This window comes from Aquarana catesbeiana, linkage group LG08 (assembly GCF_042186555.1).
Source record: "Aquarana catesbeiana isolate 2022-GZ linkage group LG08, ASM4218655v1, whole genome shotgun sequence".
Lineage (NCBI taxonomy): Eukaryota > Metazoa > Chordata > Amphibia > Anura > Ranidae > Aquarana > Aquarana catesbeiana.
The window spans coordinates 44,500,354-44,520,084 of NC_133331.1; the positions used below are offsets into that span (position 1 = coordinate 44,500,354).

General features: G+C 39.7%; 1 protein-coding gene across 1 annotated transcript in view; it reads left to right on the forward strand.

Annotated features, from left to right (window-relative positions):
* The window catches only part of CPN1 (carboxypeptidase N subunit 1), a 47,176-nt gene that overhangs the window by 18,688 nt on the left and 8,757 nt on the right, over nt 1-19,731 (forward strand). Inside the window, exons 4-6 of the mRNA XM_073595763.1 lie at nt 3,425-3,610; nt 5,941-6,052; nt 9,604-9,743. Of these exons, the coding sequence (XP_073451864.1) occupies nt 3,425-3,610; nt 5,941-6,052; nt 9,604-9,743 (438 nt within the window). The remainder of the gene's footprint in view (nt 1-3,424; nt 3,611-5,940; nt 6,053-9,603; nt 9,744-19,731) is intronic.

Here is a 19,731-nt window from a genome sequence, read left to right on the forward strand (position 1 = left end):
CAGTGAGTTTCGACGTTCCTGGCCAACTACATCAGCTCTCGGTGCTGTTTAAGGTGAATCTTTTGGCAGACTGAAGATTTTTCCTTGTTAGAAAGGACTGATAGAAAATACAAGCTGGATAAAATATCTACAGCTGAACATTTAGCAGGGCCCACCTCAGCCTATCCGCCAACAAGTTCAAAAGCCCTAATTAAAACCTACACCTAAATTAAAAACAGCACAATGTTTAAGTGTAATTCTAGGGGAACAGCAAAATACAGATGTGTCCTACCTGGCAGAAAATGTGCAATTCTGTTGCACCAGATTTCTAATTTAGAAACCAAGTCATGACCATTTACTGTCCTCCACTGTAGTAAGAGCAATGCAGCTTGTTCGAGGTCAGTTATTGGATAGTGAAGGGACAGCTTCTCACTTACGAGGTCATCTCTGTGCTTTTTGAATCAGCAAGCTCCATTTTAAAAATTCTCCACACTACGCAATAGAATTCTCTGCACTGTGCAAACGAGGTTGTAGAAGGAATTCTTCTCTGTCAGAGATAATTGGACCACACTGTAATTCTTATTCTTGGAGGTTTGTTGTCTAATTGTAGAACTGCAGGGTCTCTTGGCATGGTTTTAGGGAAAACTGTAGAGATTAGTCTGGAAACCCTAGTCCAGAGAGCAGAAACAAGTCTATAGGACCAACAGATGTGGGGTTTAATGCTGGCTTCTTCACAAAATCTGTTATAGTTCAAAACCTAGTTAAATAAACAACCCCTTGCCTCTAATGCCCTGTACACACGATAGGATTTTCCGATGGAAAATGTGTGATAGGACCATGTTGTCGGAAATTCCGACCGTGTGTAGGCTCCATCACACATTTTCCGTAGGAATTTCCATCACACAAAATTTGAGATCTGGTTGTCAGATTTTCCAGCAACAAAATCCGTTGTCGAAAATTCCGATCGTGTGTACACAATTCCGACGCACAAAGTTCCATGCATGCTCGGAATCAAGCAGAAGAGCAGCACTGGCTATTGAATTTCATTTTTCTCGGCTCGTCGTACGTGTTGTACGTCACCGCGTTCTTGACGTTCGGAATTTCCGACCAACTTTTGTGTGACCGTGTGTATGCAAGACAAGTTTGAGCCAACATCCGTCGGGAAAAAATCCCATGGATTTTGTTGTCGGAAAATCCTATCGTGTGTACAGGGCATTGTATTTGTAGAAGACTGGTGGTAGGGTCTCCCTGCCATAGTTATTGGTTCTGTCTCTGCCCAAGTTGGGGTGGTGCATGTTTGCACCCCACGTTTCGCTTTTTCTGTTTATTTTTTTTTTTATTTGATCCTAATATTTAAAAATTTAAATCAGACAGAAAAGGGGGCCTCTTTTTAATGACATTAACCTCCCTGGCGGTATTCCCAAGTCTGGCTCGGGGTGGATTTTTCATACCAAAAGCGGTATCTTAGAGCCAGACTCAGGCTTGCATCGCAGGATCCAGGAAGAGTTTACTTACCTAGTCCCCTGGTTCCTGCGATGCCTCTCCGCTGTGATCGGCGAGCCGCTGTGTCTCGCTCGATTCACAGTGCCGAGCTCCGTTCCCTGCGAGCGTTGCGACGCACGGGGACGGAGTTCGGCGGTAAATTCAAAAGTGAAACACACAGTATAGATACAGTATACTGTAATCTTACGGATTACAGTACTGTATCAAATAATGACACATCCCCTTTGTCCCTAGTGGTCTTCCCAGTGTCCTGCATGCAGTTTTATATTATAAAAACTGTTCTTTCTGCCAGGAAACTGGAGATTGTCCATAGCAACCAAAACTGTCTCTTTACATCAAAAGTGGTTTTAGACCAGCTAGAAAAAAGCGATAATAAATTATAATCACTTGCAGAATTGAGCGATAGTGATTTGTGAGGAGATCCGTCATCAAACACTAAAAGTAACAAAAGCTACAATTCTGCAACTGAGCAAATTTCAGTGTTTTTGATTTGATTACATTATTATATAATTTTTATTATTATTATATTATTATTTGTTATAATTATTTATAGTTATTTATTATATTATAATTTTTTATTTCGTTTTTCAAACTTTATCATACCCGGGATGTCTACTAGACTCTTGTTTGGACAGATTTAAGTGAACTATTCCTAAGAATTACAGGGCTACAATATAAAACGCCAAATTTCTGTGCAAAATAATGGTACCGCTTTCAGCACCTAAAATCTGAAATAATCATACCGCCAGGGAGGTTAAGATAAATGTAGATTTCAAAACTCAAGGTCATAGGGTTTCCAGGGGGATATAAAACCATTCTTTATTTTAGGTTATATTGAAAGTATTTTTTTTTTTGTCCTTGGGACTATTGCCACCAGGAATGAAAGTGAGGGAAAAGACACATTTTTAGAGTTGTCACTAGAATAGGAATAAAGTATATACTGTGGTGGATTTACTAAAGGCAAACGAGCTGTGCACTGTGCAGTTACTCCAGAGCTTAGTAAATGGGATAAAGCTTCACTTTACAAAGAATACCCAATCACATGCAAGGAAAAAACAGCATTATTGCCTGCACATGATTGGATGATGGAAGTCAACAGAGCTTCACCACATTTACTAAGCTTTGGGGCAACTGCACTTGCAAAGTGCACAGTCTATTTGCCTTTAGTAAATCTCCCCCAACGCATATTCCAGTGGCAACAACTGTCTAGAAGGACATTTCCTTCATTTTGGAGAGATCTCCTCTCACTTACTGTGATGTCTACAGGACTGGAAGTAAGATGAAATCTCCCATAGGGGACACAGATGGCAAGAAAACCTTACAGGGACTTTAACCCTTGCCTTCTCAATCCCAAATGAAAAAATGTTTTAGCTTGAAATATACAAGCGGTCCTCGGGTTACAAACATCTGACTTACAAACAACTCCTACTTACGAACGGAAGGAGACAACGGGAAGTGAGAGGAAATCTACCCCCAGGAAGGGAAATTCACTCCTGTAAGAGTTATCATGGGAAAAAGTTGTCTCCACTGATGTTTTATCACCAATCCTTGTTTCCACAATAACCCAAAATTTTCAAAATTCAATTGTCATAGGGACAGAAAGCGTGGTGAAATCTTCTGAACAGGGGCACAGACAGCAAACCAAATGTTACAGGGGTTTTAACCCTTCCCTATGCTACCCAAAAAAAACTAAGAATCATTGTTTTGGCTGGAGCTACACTTAGAAAATGTAAATGTTCCGAGTTACAAACAAATTCTTGTTTGTAAACCGGGGACTGCCTGTACCTTATTGATTCTTTAGCATCTACCAGGAAGTAACGAGTGAATTAGGACTGATCTGTTACTTTTTGGTTATATGATTTAAAGTTTTATGTATTACATTAATAATTAGCTTTCATTGATATTATTCATGTTGCAGATAATTATATCTGATCTTTCACAGGTGGAGCCTGAAACACAAGCCATAATTAACTGGATTGAAAACCACAACTTTGTTCTTTCTGCAAACCTCCACGGTGGAGCTGTTGTAGCTAATTATCCATTTGATAAAAGTAAAGATCTTCGGGTCAGGGGTTACCGCCGCACCACAAGCTATTCTGCTACACCAGATGATAAACTGTTTAAAGCAGTAAGTTATATCAAATTATCCTACACTAAGACCAGGTTCACACATATGCAATTTGGATGCAGGGAACCCCGCATCCAATTCGCATGACATGCCAGTGTGACCGGTTCTCAATAGAGCCGGTTCACACATGTCAGGGGCAGCCGCAGTCCCTTGAAAGAGGGTCCTGTGCGTGTTTGGGCCTGATTTAGGTGCGAATTCAGGCAAAACTTTGGACCTGATTCTGACCTGAACCGGTGAACAGACACGCACCGGACCCCAGGTACGAACCCACGGCTGCACATATGTGAACCCAGCCTAAAGCTGATTATTGGTCTCTACTTTCAAATAGTATGTACATCATACTGGTATGCGGTCCTCTACAACGAGTAGGAAGAATGAGGAATTGGCAAGACATTCCCATCCCAGCTGACTACCTTTTTCATATAAATCTATTTTCCAGACTATTGTCTCTAGCCCACATCAGGTATAGCTACAAAAGAAATGATGCAGGGAATTTTGGCATTGTCCATACAGATATATGTGTATAGCCAGCAAATGTTATGCCCTAGGTTGTGTGACCAGGTTAAATACAGCAGGTAATAAGTCAAAAACTCACAAAAGTTTGGGGAAATCCTCTCTTGCCACTAAATCAAGTGTACTGTCCTTATTGGAAATTTTACCCTTATCTTCTGTTCTGGTGACATTGTAAAATTTTGGATTTCCCATCATTTTCTGTCCCAGTTATGGTGGTCACCATTACAAATAGAAAGGGGGAATCTCACCAGAGGGGACAAAGAAAGCAAAAAGGAACTGACAGGGGTTCTATCTTTCCCCTACTCTATACACATATACTCTAAACAAATGCGAGGTTGATTAAAGAGTTCTTAGTCTTGCATAGAAAGAGTTTATTTAGATTTTTCAAACTGTCATTTCTCAATATAATCCCTTTTCGAGTCTTTGCACTTAGTTTAATCGATGTTCCAGTGCCATAATGCCAGTTTTGTAGAAGGTTTCCGCCTGGTCAGCAAAAAAATGCGTTACAGCATGTATAACCTAATCTTACTCCTACTGTTAAAGAACTTTTGGTTCCACTGAGATGGCTTTTGAGCTGCGGGAAGAGGTAGAAGTACAAAGGTGCTAAATATTGTGAATATAGTGGGCGGGTATTAAATTGAGGCCACACTGATGAATTGTTGCCATTGCAACTGTGGAAATGAAAGGCCGAGCATTGCCCTGGCGGAATAGCACACCTTTTGTCAGAATCCCAGGCCTTTTGGAGTTTATTTCCTCACAAAGTTGGGTTAGCAAATTAGCATAAAACTGTACATTTACAGAGGCCATCACTTTTTTCAGCTGACTGTACAGACATGGGATTCTTTGGAGGTGGTGAACTGTGATGCTTCCACAAATGTTTTACTTTTGTATGTACTTTAAAATACATAGGGGTTGATTTACTAAAACTGAAGTGAAAAATCTGATGCAGCTCTGCATAGAAACCAATCAGCTTCCAGGTTCTTTTGTCAAAGTTTAATTGAACAAGATGAAGTTAGAAGCTGTTTGGCTCCAGATTTTGCACACTCCACTTTTAGTAAATAAACTACGTAGCATCCCTGGTTGTAATCATTTTTCCTTGATTTAGTTGATTCAGGGAGTTATTATGAAAGGGGAGATGTTCATGGACACATGCCTTGTAATGGTGGACCTTCTAACACCCAAGTATAAGAGTTATCCGTCCTAAACACAGCAGCTGGTCAACTTCGAGATACTTTGTAGAGCTATGACTTTTTTTACTGTTATGCAGGGGTGGACTTTCTCTGACACACTTTTTAGAGTAGTTCATCTTTAATGGATAAATGTTGTGTATTGGTAGACCTTCTTGGAGGTATGTTTTTGGCTGACATCCAACAATTGTCATATAGTGGTTGACCTCCTTTGTCCCATACTGTACACGTTACACAATGGTGTACCTTTCTTAACACATGCTGTGTAAACGTTGTCTTTCTCAAACACATGTTTTGTAGAGGTTATCCTTCCTAGACTTTTGTTGTAGCATGGCTAACCTATGTAGTGTGGTGGTTGACTACCCTGAACACAAGTTAAGTAATATGTGCTATTTGGATAGTCACTGACGTTCATAACATTATTTTTCAGAGACTAGTGTTAATAGTTGGCTCTTTTTGACAATATGCATTGTTGGTACTTTTTAAGTTTCAACTCTTCAGCCTTCACCTGATTTCCAATCTTGTTACGCTTCGCACTTTTGTTAGTTACTGATATTTTCATACTCTACATTTGTTGACATTGTACATCAATATTATCTGGCTGATATCTGAATTTTTTTGTCTTTGCAGTTAGCAATGTCTTATTCCTTTGCTCATGGATGGATGCATAGAGAGTTTAATTGTGGGGATTACTTTCCTTATGGCATTACTAATGGAGCTTCTTGGTATTCCCTATCGAAAGGTATGCATCAGTTATACCAATAAGATGTTTTTATGCAAACTTGAAAATCTCTGATTATATTGTGGTAATTTCCTCAGTTGTAGGACTCTGTTTTGGCCTTGGGCATTTTGCTGGGGGCTCCAATCCTCTGTTCTTATTTGGAAAACCATGAGTCATAACTACAGCATATTTTTAAAAACAGGACTTATTACATAGTTACATAGTTAGTCAGGTTGAAAAAAGACACCAGTCCATCTAGTTCAACCATAGAAAAAAAATATCATACAATCCCATATACCCAATCCTATACCCACAGTTGATCCAGAGGAAGGTGAAAAAACCCCTCAGAAAAGCACGATCCAATTTTCTACAGCAGGGGAAAAAATTCCTTCATGATCCCAGAGAGGCAATCAGATTTTCCCTGGATCAACTTTACCTATAAATGTTAGTACCCAGTTATATTATGTACATTTCGAAAATAACCCAGGCCTTTCTTAAAGCAATCTACTGAGCTGGCCAGAACCACCTCTGGAGGGAGTCCATTCCACATTTTCCACAGTGCAGCTGAGGGAATGAGGAATATATGTTCTCAGTATCTGTTTGACTCAAGTGAAACATCTGCCCCAACACTATTATGAAAAAATAAAAAATAAAATAAAATTTGAAGATGTAAAAAAAAAAAAAAAAGTGGCTTATATCTGTTTAACTCAAGTGAAACATCAGAGCCTGATTGTTTTTTAGATATATCACAGAAAAATAAAAAGGTTAAAGGAACACATTAAGCAAGACAAGCACAAGACAAAAAAGATATTTGGTCATACCATAGAAGCATTTCAAATATGTATACTGCTTAAAAAGGAACTTCAGTCAATTCTGCAAAAAATAAGTCAGCAGGTACCAAAACTGTAGCATTTGAATTTTACCAAACAGACACTCACCTGTCCGAGGATCCAGCGCCATCCTCACCTGAGCCAGTCCTTCGGGTCATCGACGCCAGCATGTTAACTGTGGGCGGAGGGCTGTGACTCCCTGCGGCTTCACAGCCAGAAACCCAATATACATGAGCGAGCTGTGTTGCACTTTCAGAATGGTCCCGGTGATCACCTCTAATGATGAAGAATGTGCTCCGCTCTAGTAGTGTAGAATGTGCTCCCCTCCAGTAGTGTAGAATGTGCTCCCCTCCAGTAGTGTAGAATGTGCTCCCCTCCAGTAGTGTAGAATGTGCTCCCCTCCAGTAGTGTAGAATGTGCTCCCCTGTAGTAGCGTAGAATGTGCTCCCTTCTAATGCCCCGTACACACGGTCGGACTTTGTTCGGACATTCTGACAACAAAATCCTAGGATTTTTTCCGACGGATGTTGGCTCAAACTTGTCTTGCATACACACGGTCACACAAAGTTGTCGGAAAATCCGATCGTTCTAAAGGCGGTGACGTAAAATACGTAAGTCGGGGCTATAAACGGGGCAGTGGCCAATAGCTTTCATCTCTTTATTTATTCTGAGCATGCGTGGCACTTTGTCCGTCGGATTTGTGTACACACGATCGGAATTTCCGACAACGGATTTTGTTGTTGGAAAATGTTATATCCTGCTCTCAAACTTTGTGTGTCGGAAAATCAGATGGAAAATGTCCGATGGAGCCCACACACGGTCGGAATTTCCGACAACACGCTCCGATCGGACATTTTTCATCGGAAAATCCGACCGTGTGTACGGGGCATAACAGTGTAGAGCAGGGGTCTCAAACTGGTGGCCCTCCAGCTGTTGCAAAACTACAAGTCCCGTCATGCCTCTGCCTGAGGGAGTCATGCTTGTAACTGTCAGCCTTGCAATGCCTCATGGGACTTGTAGTTTTGCAACAGCTGGAGGGCCGCCAGTTTGAGACCCCTGGTGTAGAGGGTACTCTCCTCCAGTTGTGTAGAACGTTCTCACCTCTAGAACTGTACAATGTGCTCACCTCTAACAGTGTAGAAGGTGCTCCCTTCTAACAGTGAAGAAGGTGCTCTCCCCCAGTAGTGTTGAACGTTATCTCCTCTAGTAGTGTAGAATGTGCTCCCCTCTAACAGTGTAGAAGGTGCTCCCCTCTAGTAGTGTAGAATGTGCTCCCTTCTAACAGTGTAGAGGGTGCTCTCCTCCAGTAGTGTAGAACGTTCTCTTCTCTAGAAGTGTAGAGTGTGCTCCCCTCTAGTAGTGTAAAATGTGATCACCTCTAATAGTGTAGAAGGTGCTCCCCACATATATCATAATACAGACCACTGTCATCTTCAGTAGAATGTGCTAACTTTAGCCCTTTATGAAATCTGTTCTGCACCATAAACAGAATGTCACGAACTAATGACTTTCAGTTTTATTCAAGAGTTTCCAAATGTATAGCTGTTGGTTATGTTTGCCTTCCTGTAATAATTAGGCATATCCAAGCCGGGTGGATTGTTTGAGGTCATGGAAGGCTAAACCAACCAAAATGCCTAAAATAGTTAATGAGATTATTTCTGGGAATAACTGGCTACAGACATTTTACATTCCTGGGCTGGTGATACCACTGAGAACATAACACACAACATTCCACTTCATTAATTATGCCGTTACATTACAATCCACATCTTTGTTTTATGAATGGGCCGTTCGCGTTTGAATCGCTGAGTGTGTGTTTGTTAGTAATTGACCTTATATGTTAGAATTGTGCTCAATACATTAGTGAGGAATTATAGAGACAATTAACATTTTACCTCCACTGGATAATGTTTATATTGGCGTGTGGAAAAACTACTGTCACCTACATTTGGGCTGCAGTGCAGAATAATGTAAGAGTTGGGTTGTCTAATAACTAAGTACCAAAGAGAAATGACCAGTCAGTAGCCAATGCAGTGACCAATCAAATTTCACTTTTCACTTGATTAGAAGAGCAGAAACAAGATACAGTACTCTGTGGATGGCATTTTTTTATGTATGTTACTAAAATTGACAACTGCGGATCCTGTATTATCAAGATTAAAACAGCAGCTATTAAAGTCCCCCATTTAATACAACTGTGTATTCACATCTTTAATGTAGAACTGTGGCCAGGTTATGGATGGTGTCATACTGGAGGAAGGAGGGCCAGCTCTGTGAGCCATGCAGGCTGTACTGCATTGTGCAGTGCTGTCCATGTCAGGAAACAGGAGGAAACAGCTGAGGGTTTATCTCATCAGTGTACTTTTTCACCCTCCTTGTCCAATCAGCAGGCTGGGGTATGTTGGGAAACAAGCTGTATTACTTAACTGAAGTGGAAAACGGTAAAGTCACAGACCTTACCATGCTGTCTGACAGGGGTGCCTTGGATTTGTAGAGCTGAGTGGAAACATTAGTTCACATGAACTTCATTTTTAGCTTCAAGTGCAATCTATTTATAATATTAACTATTTTATCAACCATGTATCTTTTCTGCTTTGAAACAAGAAATACAAAAATATATATTTTGTCATTTTGAGATGCTTTTTATTGTTTTTAATTGTGTAACAGCAATAGGAACCCAATACAGCACACATTTCCATTATTATAAACTATATATTTTGTTATTTTAATTTATTCTAACAGGTATGCAGGACTTCAATTATCTTTATAAAAACTGTTTTGAAATAACGTTGGAGCTGAGCTGCAACAAGTTCCCCAAGGAGTCGGAGTTGCAGCGGGAGTGGGATGGGAACCGCGAGGCTCTGATCTCATTTATAGAACAGGTAAGTTCTCTACCCAAGGTGTAAGAGTGACAAAAATGGGAGGACCAGATGTTCTTTTTTTTTTCATAGACCCATCCAGGAGGAGAACATTCAAGTGATTGTAAGGGTTTGTTTTTTTTATTTTATTTTAAAATAACAAACATATCATTCTTACCTCCACTGTACAGCTCATTTTGCACAGAGTGGCCCCGAACCTGCTCTCATGGGGTTCCCCGGTGGCTCTTGTGGCTCCTCCCCACATCTGATTACCCCCTCAGAGAAGCACTTCCCCGAGGGGGTTACCTTGCGGGCACGCTCCCGAGTCCAGCATTCAGCATCCATAACCGCTGAATGTATGACTCGGCCCCGCCCCACGGGTCATTGGATTTGATTAACAGCAGTGGGAGCCAATGGCTGAGCTGCTATCAATCTATCCAATCAAGAGCTGAGAACCCCGGGCAGAGAGACAGTGGGGTTGATTTACTAAAAGCAAATAGACTGTGCACTTTGCAAAGTGCAGTTGTCCTCTGCAAGTGCAGTTGCTCCAGAGATTAGTAAATGAGGTAAGGCTTCACTTTGCAAAGAGTACCCAATCACATGCAAGGAAAATTTAAAAAAATGCATTTTTGCTTGAACATGATTGAATGATGGACGTCAGCAGAGCTTCTGCTCATTTACTAAGCTCTGGAGCAAGTGCACTTGCAGAGAGCAACTGCACTTTGCAAAGTGCACAGTCTTTTTGCCTTTAGTAAATCAACCCCAGTGTGTCCCTGGCAGGTCAAGTCCCAGGGCTCAGGTAAGTAAAATGGGGGGCTGGGGGGCCGGTGACTGCCAGGTGTTTTTTCACCTTAATGCATAGGATGCATTAAGATGAAAAAACACAAACCTTTACAACCCCTTTAAATTGTCATGCTACTCAAAAGTAATTGATAGAGTCTGGTGGCCTACGTCAATTTTCATCAACGGGATCTCTCTCATATAATTACCAAATGTTATCATTTCTCTCCACCTAGAAGATTTGGGTGTCTCTAAACAGCGTTGTTTGTTCCAACTCCTTCTATTACATTCTCAATAAAATAAAATAAATAACATAAATAGAGTGGGAACTCCTCATAATGGCCATAGCGGGTATACAGGAACGAAGCACAGAGATCTCACCAAAAAAGGTCCTCAGAGATACAAGAAACTCAAGGGGATTTAACGGTTCAGCATTTCCTATAGACTGAGACACACGTTTTTGATGGACTGACCCTTTAACTGTTCACGTTTTTTATTTATTTAATAATTAATTATTATTTTGTCTCCACCTGGAATGGCTCCAATTTCCATTTTTCCTACAAAGAACTTTTCAAATATCTCAAGAGATAGAGATATTTTAATGAACAAACACCTGAGCAATAGTATCTATGATTTTTATTTTTACAAAAAAAACAAAAAAAACCCCTCATAAGTCAATAATATAATAAGAAAAAACATTTGTAAATAAAACTAATTTGTGCAATAAAATCTTTTCGTGAACTGAAAATATAATTTATTTTAAAAACTAAAAAATGATGAGTACTGATACGGTGTCCTTCACACTCCTTAGCACTTCTCTCCATAATACTTGGGTTCATGTGCACAACACTGGAGCAGTTGATGTGTAGGACCTTCAAACACACAAGGTCAGAGTAATGCGTTTTTTTTTTGTACTTTTGTTTGCTCAAGTTCTCCAATTTTCTTAGAGAGTTTGGGCAAGCAAAAGGATGAACAAATATAATAATTTGAGTTCTAACTTCTTGTTTTTGGTGCCTTAACCTTCACCAATACGAAAGCCCTCCTCTTTGGAGGCCAGCCTAGATTGAAGCCTAGGAGTCTCTCAAGTCTTTCAACTGGCAACATTATTTTTCCTGCAACACTTAAAGGGGTTGTAAAGGTAAAAATTTTTTCACCTTAATGCATTCTATGCATTAAGGTGAAAAAACTTCTGACAGAACCGCCGCCCCCAGGCCCCCCGTTTTACTTACCTGACGCCTCGAAAGTCAGCTTCGCGTTCCCGACATCTGTTCCTCCGCTCACCCTGGCCGCTGATTGGCTGCAGTGGATGGATTGAAAGCAGCGCAGCCATTGGCTCGCGCTGCTGTCAATCACATCCGATGACGCGGCGCGCCGGGGGGCGGGGCCGAGTGATACAGCGAGCGGCTATAGCCGCCGGCTGTATCACGGGAGCGCGCCCGCAAGCACTCACCACCGTGCGAGGGAGCTCGCATTAAGGTGGTGAATGCTTGCGGGGAGGAGCTGAAACAGCCGCCGAGGGACCCCAGAAGACGAGGTTCGGGGCCACTCTGTGCAGAACGAGCTGCACAGTGAAGGTAAGTATAACATGTTTGTTATTTTTAAAAAAAAAAAAAAACACCTTTACAAACGCTTTAAACCGCCACTTCATGTGAAAGGCATTATTTATGGCCCTATGTATGGCTAAAGATGGGAAGCCAAGGCAGCTTTCTGTGATCTGATGTTTATTAAAGTTATATAATTCCACCATGAACTCCATACAAATAATAGGAGATCACTCTATAATCTAGTGTTAAACACAACAGAGCCTTTTAAAAGAAGAATATTTTTATGTCCATCACAAATCCAAAAAAATATCAATTATGGGTTCTAAAAAAAATTCAGCTAGTATCATTACCTAAATATGTTTTATATTATCCTTCTTTTTACCCTGCCCTAAGGGAGGGGGACCAGTGTGGGCCAAACATTTGCACACTGCTATCAATATAACACTGGGAGAATAGAGCCGCGTGATCACTCATCAGTGTGCTGACAGGCATTCATTTTAAAGTCAGTAGGTTGGGGCAAGTTGTTGACCAATATCACAAAAAAAATTTTTTACTGTCTTACAACTGGTACACTTCTAATTTCACAAAAAAGGTTTTGTATCATTTAGCTATGACCTTTTTGTAAAGCTGTTTTTTCATTCATCATTTTTCATCCCTATATTATTTTTAAGGGTTTGTATCGTTCAGTTTTCAACCCTTTCTTATTGTATAGTTTTGTATGCTTGTTTTCACTCCTTTATTATTATTGTAAAGGATTTGTATCTTTCAGTTATCACCCTTTTGTTATATAAACTTGCCCTCCGGAAGATATACCCCCCTTCATGACCAGGCCTTTTTTTTTGCTTTTTGGCACTGCTTTATTTAAACTGACAATTGCACGGTTATGCAACACTGTGCCCAAATGAAATTTATATAATTGTTTTCACACACATAGAGCTTTCTTTTGGTGGTATTTGTTCACCACTGGGTTTTTTATTTTTTGCACTATAACGAAAAAAGACCGGAAAAAAAAAAAAAAAGAAACAATATTTTTTACTTTCTGCTATAAAACATATCCAATAAATTTTTTTTTTTTTTAAATCAAATTTCTTTATAAATTTAGGCCAATATGTATTCTGCTACATATTTTTGGTAAAAAAAAATCCCAATAAGTGTATATTGATTGGTTTGCGCAAAAGTAAGAGCGTCTTTAAACTACGGTATATATATACTGGAATTTTTTTTATACTAGTAATGGTGGAGATCAGCGACTTATAGGGGGCTGTGATATTATGGTGGACAATCGGACACTAACTGATGCTTTTGACACTTTGTGTGAACCAGTGACACTAATACAGCAATCAGTAAAAATATACTTGTCACTGCACTAATACCACTGGCTGTGAAGGGGTTAACATCTAGGGTGATCAAAGGATTAAATGCGTGCCGAGCGGTGCTTGGTGCATTCACTGTGTGCCGGTTTTCTATTCCCCGTTTACATTCACAGAGCTCTGTCCTGTCGTCCTTTTCACCGATCAGTCCCGGCTGGCAATAATTAGCCGAGGCCCGCTGATCGGCTTGTGGTGTGACCAATCACAGGACAGGCAGTGTGGTGAATTGTTATTGTCCTGTATTGTTATTGTTTAACGATCTAATATATGCTTAGATTTTACCGGGAGGCATTAAACCCGTCTCTCGTCGAGTCCCCACGTTAGGGAGGTATTTATCACCAATGGCGTCCCTAGGGGGGCCAGGGGGGCCCTGACCCCCCCAACATTATGCTGTGCCCCCCAATTTAAAAAAAATTGTTAGGGTATGTTGTAGCGTAATAAGGACAATCTGTGCTACCCCTGACTGACTTAAGCACTGTGATAAATGTGGGCAATTTAAATAGTGATGGCTAAAAGTGCTGCAACCTAAAAAAACCTGAATATCCAGTTTTAACACTATTTACACTAGGATACATTGTACCCTAGCCAAATTTACGTCCTTTTCTTCCCACAAATAGAGCTTTCTTTTGGTGGTATTTGATCACCTCTGCGGTTTTTATTTTTTTTTTCGCTATAAACAAAAAAAGCGAACATTTGAAAAAATAGCAATATTTTTTACTTTTTGCTATAATAAATATCCCCAAAAAATATATAAAAAAACAAATTTCTTCCTCAGTTTAGGCCGATATGTATTCTTTTACATATTTTTAGTAAAAAAACCCCGCAATAAGCGTATATTGATTGGTTTGCGCAAAAGTTTTCGCATCTACAAAATAGGGGATAGATTTATGGCATTTTAATTTTTTTTTTTTTGGCGGCGATCTGCAATTTTTATCATGACTGCGACATTGCAGTGGACAGATCGGACACTTTTGACACAATTTTGGGACCATTGGAATTTATACAGCGATCAGTGCTATAAAAACACACTGATTACTGTGTAAATGTCATTGGCAGGGAAGGGGTTAAACACTAGGAGGCGATCAAGGGGTTAAGTGTTCTAACTGTAGGGGGGAAGGGCTCACTAGAACATGACAGAGATTACTGCTCCCGATCACTGGGAGTAGTAGCTCCCTGTCATGTTGCTAGGCAGAACAGGGAAATGCCTTGTTTACATAGGTATCTCCCCACTATGCCTCTCTGTGCCGCGATCACAGGCCACCGGCGGACATCGAGTCCGCGGGACCCGCGGGCATGCTCCCGCTAGCCGCCGATGACGCAGCGATGTACGGATACGTGATTTTGCACACCCGTGCCACTTTGCCGACGTATATCGGCGTGAGCCAGTCGGCAAGTGGTTAACACCATCTAGGCACCCATTTGGGTTTAATTTCTTCAAACTATGTAATATATAGATGTCCCCTATATTTTTATACACATGTATAAAAGCAGTGAGGTTCTGTCATTCTCCCGTTGGGTTTTGTTTGTTTTGTTTGTTTTTGCTTCTTGTCCTTATTTGGTCCAATTTCAATCTTTTTTTCTATTTATTGTTTTTGACATTTTTCATATTCAGGTTTATTTTTACTTTGAAGCAGAATTGAGTCCTTGTATGGTCTTTCCTACATTATGTATAGGGGTCCGTATGTTTTTTGTTTTTGTTTTTCGCCATTTGGGTTCCTGGGAATATCTGAGGGGTATTTGGATGGATAGATTTTTAGTGTCATTCGTTTTTCTGTTTTTTATTAATGTTTAATGAAGTTCGGGTGACATATTGTTTTCGTTTTTACATTTCTGACTTTATCCATGTTTCTGACTAATGATATTTGGAGTCTGTTTGGAGACCATCGTTTGCAGTACTTACAGACAGGTCTAGGTTGAATTCTCCTTTTTAAGGGATAATTCTTATACAATTCCTGCACTGATTGCCTCCACACCCTCTTCCTCCATTTGTGTGTGTTTTTTATGGAGCACACCTGATCACAATCTGGAGAGACACGTCTGATCATGTGCTCAGTACTTCATATGTATAAATGAGAGATTGTGGTCGGGGGTCTTACAGCTATGATTAAGCACCAATAAGGGTGTGAAACGCGTCAGCTATTTGTACCTGTACCTCTGTTGGTTGTATGGATCACATTTTACATCAATAAAGGTGTTGCATTGGAGTGCGGCTGTCCAATATTCTTCTTTCTTCATTGATAGGCAGTGTGGTGGGTGTGGGCGCCCCCTACCCTGAAGAGCAGGATCGTGTATTAGATACGTGATCTAGCGCAGTAGAGCAGCTCTGCCGCTGTACTCCTATGTGAGGCAGTTGGAAAACGGATAAAGGTTCTGAATTGCTCATTTACCACCCTTTTATTTCGGCAAAGATTTTGTATTGTTCAGTTATTTACCTATTATTTTCGTCAAGTTTTTGTATAGTTCAGTTTTCATCCCTTTATCAAGGGCAAAGGCTTTGTATTATTAGGTTATTAACCTTTTGTTATTGGAAAGGTTATGCTTTTATAATTTAGTAAAGATTTAGTATCCTTTAGCTTTCAAGCCATTATTATAATTATTGTTAGAGTTTTGTATAGTTTAGTTATTTTACTTTTAGTACTGTAAAGTTTTTGTACAATTCAGTTTTTATAACTTTATTAATGTAAATGTTTCATTTTGTTTAGTTATTACCCTTTTAGTATTGTAAAAGGTTTGTATTGTCAGTTATCAGCATTTTATGATAGTAAGGTTTTAGTATTAATCAGTTTTCAATCCTTATTATTGGAATATTATTGGATTTGCATCTTTCAGTTATGACCCTTTTTATTATAGTAAGGGTTTTGTGTTCAATCATTGCCCTTCTGTTAGTGGTAGAGTTTTTTGTATAGTTTAGTAATGTAACTTTTATTAATGTAAAGTTTTTGTACAATTCAGTTTTTATCACTTTATTAATGTGAAGGTTTTGTTTTGTTCAGTTATCTCCTTTTTAGTATTGTAAAGATTTTATATAGTTCAGGTATTACTGTTTTAGCACTGTAAAGGATTTATGTTGTCAATTATCAGCATTTTATGATAGTAAAGGTTTTGTATCAATCAGTTTTTGTCCTTTAAAGGTTTAGTATCATTCAATTATCATCCTTTCCTTACGGTAAACATTTCATATTATTCAGGTTTCGCCCCTTTTTTTTTTGTAAAGGTTTTGTATGCTTCGGTTTACATTCCTTGTTATTGTAAAGGATTTGTTTTTTCAGTTATGACCCTTTTATTATACTAAGGGTTTTTTATTGTTCAGTTATCACCCTTTTATTATGGTAAATATGTTGTATTGCTCAGTTATTTAACTTTTATTATTTTAACGTTTTTTTTATAGTTCAGTTTTCATAACTTTATCATTGGGAAGGCTTTACACTGTTAATTTACCACCCTATTATTATTGGAAAGGCTTTGTGTTATTCATTTATGACCCTTATTATTATTATTATTACTATTGGAAAGGTTTTGTGTTATTCATTTATGACCCTTATTATTAATATTATTATTATTGGAAAGGTTTTCACACTTTTATTATGTTAATTATTTTGTATCTTTCAGCTTTTATGTAATCATTTTTGTATAGTTCAGTTATCACCTTCTTTATTAAGATTTTATACCGTTCAGTGGAAGAACAAGGAATGGCCCCTGTGGCCATCTCTTTTAGATGTTAGGCTGTTAAATGTGTCCGAGATCCCATCCATTAGCACTACAAAGATTTCTGGAAGGATTGGCTCTGAGCCGCTTTCATATTTGAGGATATACATGTAAAACAGACGTGCACCAGGCAGACAGGGAAGAGGAAATGGATGCAGGAAGAACAGAACACTTAAGTCACACATCCTACACCCAGCTCCAGGCTACATTACCTCCATACACTGCGCTTATTGTTGGCCTTCCAGGTCCTGTGTTCCAGCAGTCATAGCCTAGGCCAGACTCACAGTCTTGTTTTATAGGCCCTAAGGCTCTGCAGACTTTCCAAGTAACCGACCTGCAGCTCTGGAATAACTGTCTCTGTGTACTTTTCACCGTGTAGAAATTGAGGGTAATTAAATATACGAACCATGATGAAAGAGACAGGATGATGATGCACTGGGTATTATTTTTAAGCAAGGGTTATTTTAGTGCAATGCTTTGATTAACATTTTTTACTGGATTTCCAGTATTCTAGGAAAAAAAATATCTGGTATTTGTGTCTCCTGCTAGAATGTATTCTGTTAATTTATAGAAATATTATGCAGTGATTTGTAACAAACAGTACCACCACCATTACCAGTGTAATCCATCCTTTCTCAACCGGAGTTTTTCTGAAACATTTTATTCTCCTGCCTAAACTGACTACACATGTAAGGGGTTCATTCTACACTGACCAGCCATGCAAGGGGCTACTATAACACTGGTCAGTGTAAGGGCTACTTCAATACTCGCCTCAAATGAGAAGGGTCACTGTTACACTGACCACCAATATAAGAGTTTACTTCTACACTGACCTCCAACGGGGTTACTTCTACACAGACTGCCAGTGCAAGGGGTTACTTCTACACTGACCACTGATGTAAGGGTTTGCTTCTACACTGACCAGCCATGTAAGGGGCTACTTTAACACTGACCACTCATGTAAGGGGCTACTATAACACTGGTCACCAGTGTAAGGGCTACTTTAATACTTGCTCCAATGTGAGGGGCTACTTCTACACCGGCCAACAATGTGAGGGGTCACTGTTACACTGACCACTGATGTAAGGGTTTACTTCTACACTGACCACCAATGTAAGGGGATACTGCTACAATGAACATCAATGTAAGGAGTTACTTCTACATATTACTTCTTCTACTTCCTACTTCTCTCATTTCCTGCTAAACCTTATGTATGAGTCCAAGAGTTAAACCTTGCGCCACATCAGCAAAGTTGCCTGATTCTATTTGAGCTATCAAATGGTATTGTGAGGATCTACTTAAAATTATCGATTGGATAGGATCTGTCCAGTCTTATCACTCCCCATCCTGCAACCTGTTAGAGTTGTGCTGCTAAGAAATACATTTTAGCATTTGGAACAGCAAGACCCCCACCTTATCTTTGGGCAATATATTGAGTCTTATTCTAGCATTTTGCCCTTTCCATAGCAATGTTCGAAATAGGGAATCTATTTTTTTTAAAAACCATTTAAGTGGTATCCAAATCGGTGAATTATGTAAAATGTAAAGCAACTGTGGGGCCCAGACCATTTTTATTAGGTTTGCACACCCTACCACTGATAAAGGTAATTTGGACCATACTTTACTCTTCATCTTAAATTTATCTAATATGGGGACTAAATTATAATTAATATATTCCTTTAAATTAGGAGAAACCTGCATACCTAGATATTTGAAAGTTGTATTTTGTGATCTGTTTGTGCTAAAGTCACACATCAACCGGGAGTAGTACTGATTTTTCCCAATTTATAACGAACCCCGAAAATCTACCAAAGGTCTCAATCAAATTCATCATAGATGTTAGGGATTGATCTGTATCTCCCAAGAAAAATAAGGCATCTAATGATATTTTATCCTCTCTTCCTCCTCTCTTAAAACCCCTAATAATAGTTGTCTGTCTGATTGCTATTGCCAGTGGTTCTATAGCCAATGCAAATAATAACGGTGACAATGGACACCCCTGCCTAGTACCTCTAGTCAGAGAAAGATGCTCTGATATTGCTCTGTTTATCTGTATACATGCTCGTGGGGCTGTGTATAATAATTTAATCCACGTTACAAATCCTCTACCCAACCCAAATTTCTCCAGAACCTCCCATAAATATATCCACTCAATGCAGTCAAATGCTTTGGCTGCGTCTAGTGATAGTATAGCTCTCTTCCCTATATTATCTGTACTGAGGTCGTCCAGCAGGATATCCAGGATTGTTCTGTGGGCACCACAGGGTTATGTAGAGCTATAGACAGGGGGGCTGACATGGAGATGGCAGAGGACCGAAGAAGACCAAGGATGATCGAAGGTGATCAAGGGTGACAAAACCGCCTCTGTCTATAAATGGATCAGCGGGATCTGTCCTGATCCATCCCGATCTTATCCAGCCAACAGGGAAACAGAGGAGCATGGATCAAAAGTACACCCAATACACAGAGCACTAAGAGCGCAGAGCACAGGGTAAAGAGTACGGGGCACATATATCGGGATCCAGCCGGGAATCCACACTAAGGCTCACAACGGCTCCGCTCCTACTCAGCACAGCTCTTTCTCTGCTCTGTCCCCGCAGTAAGCGCTCATCC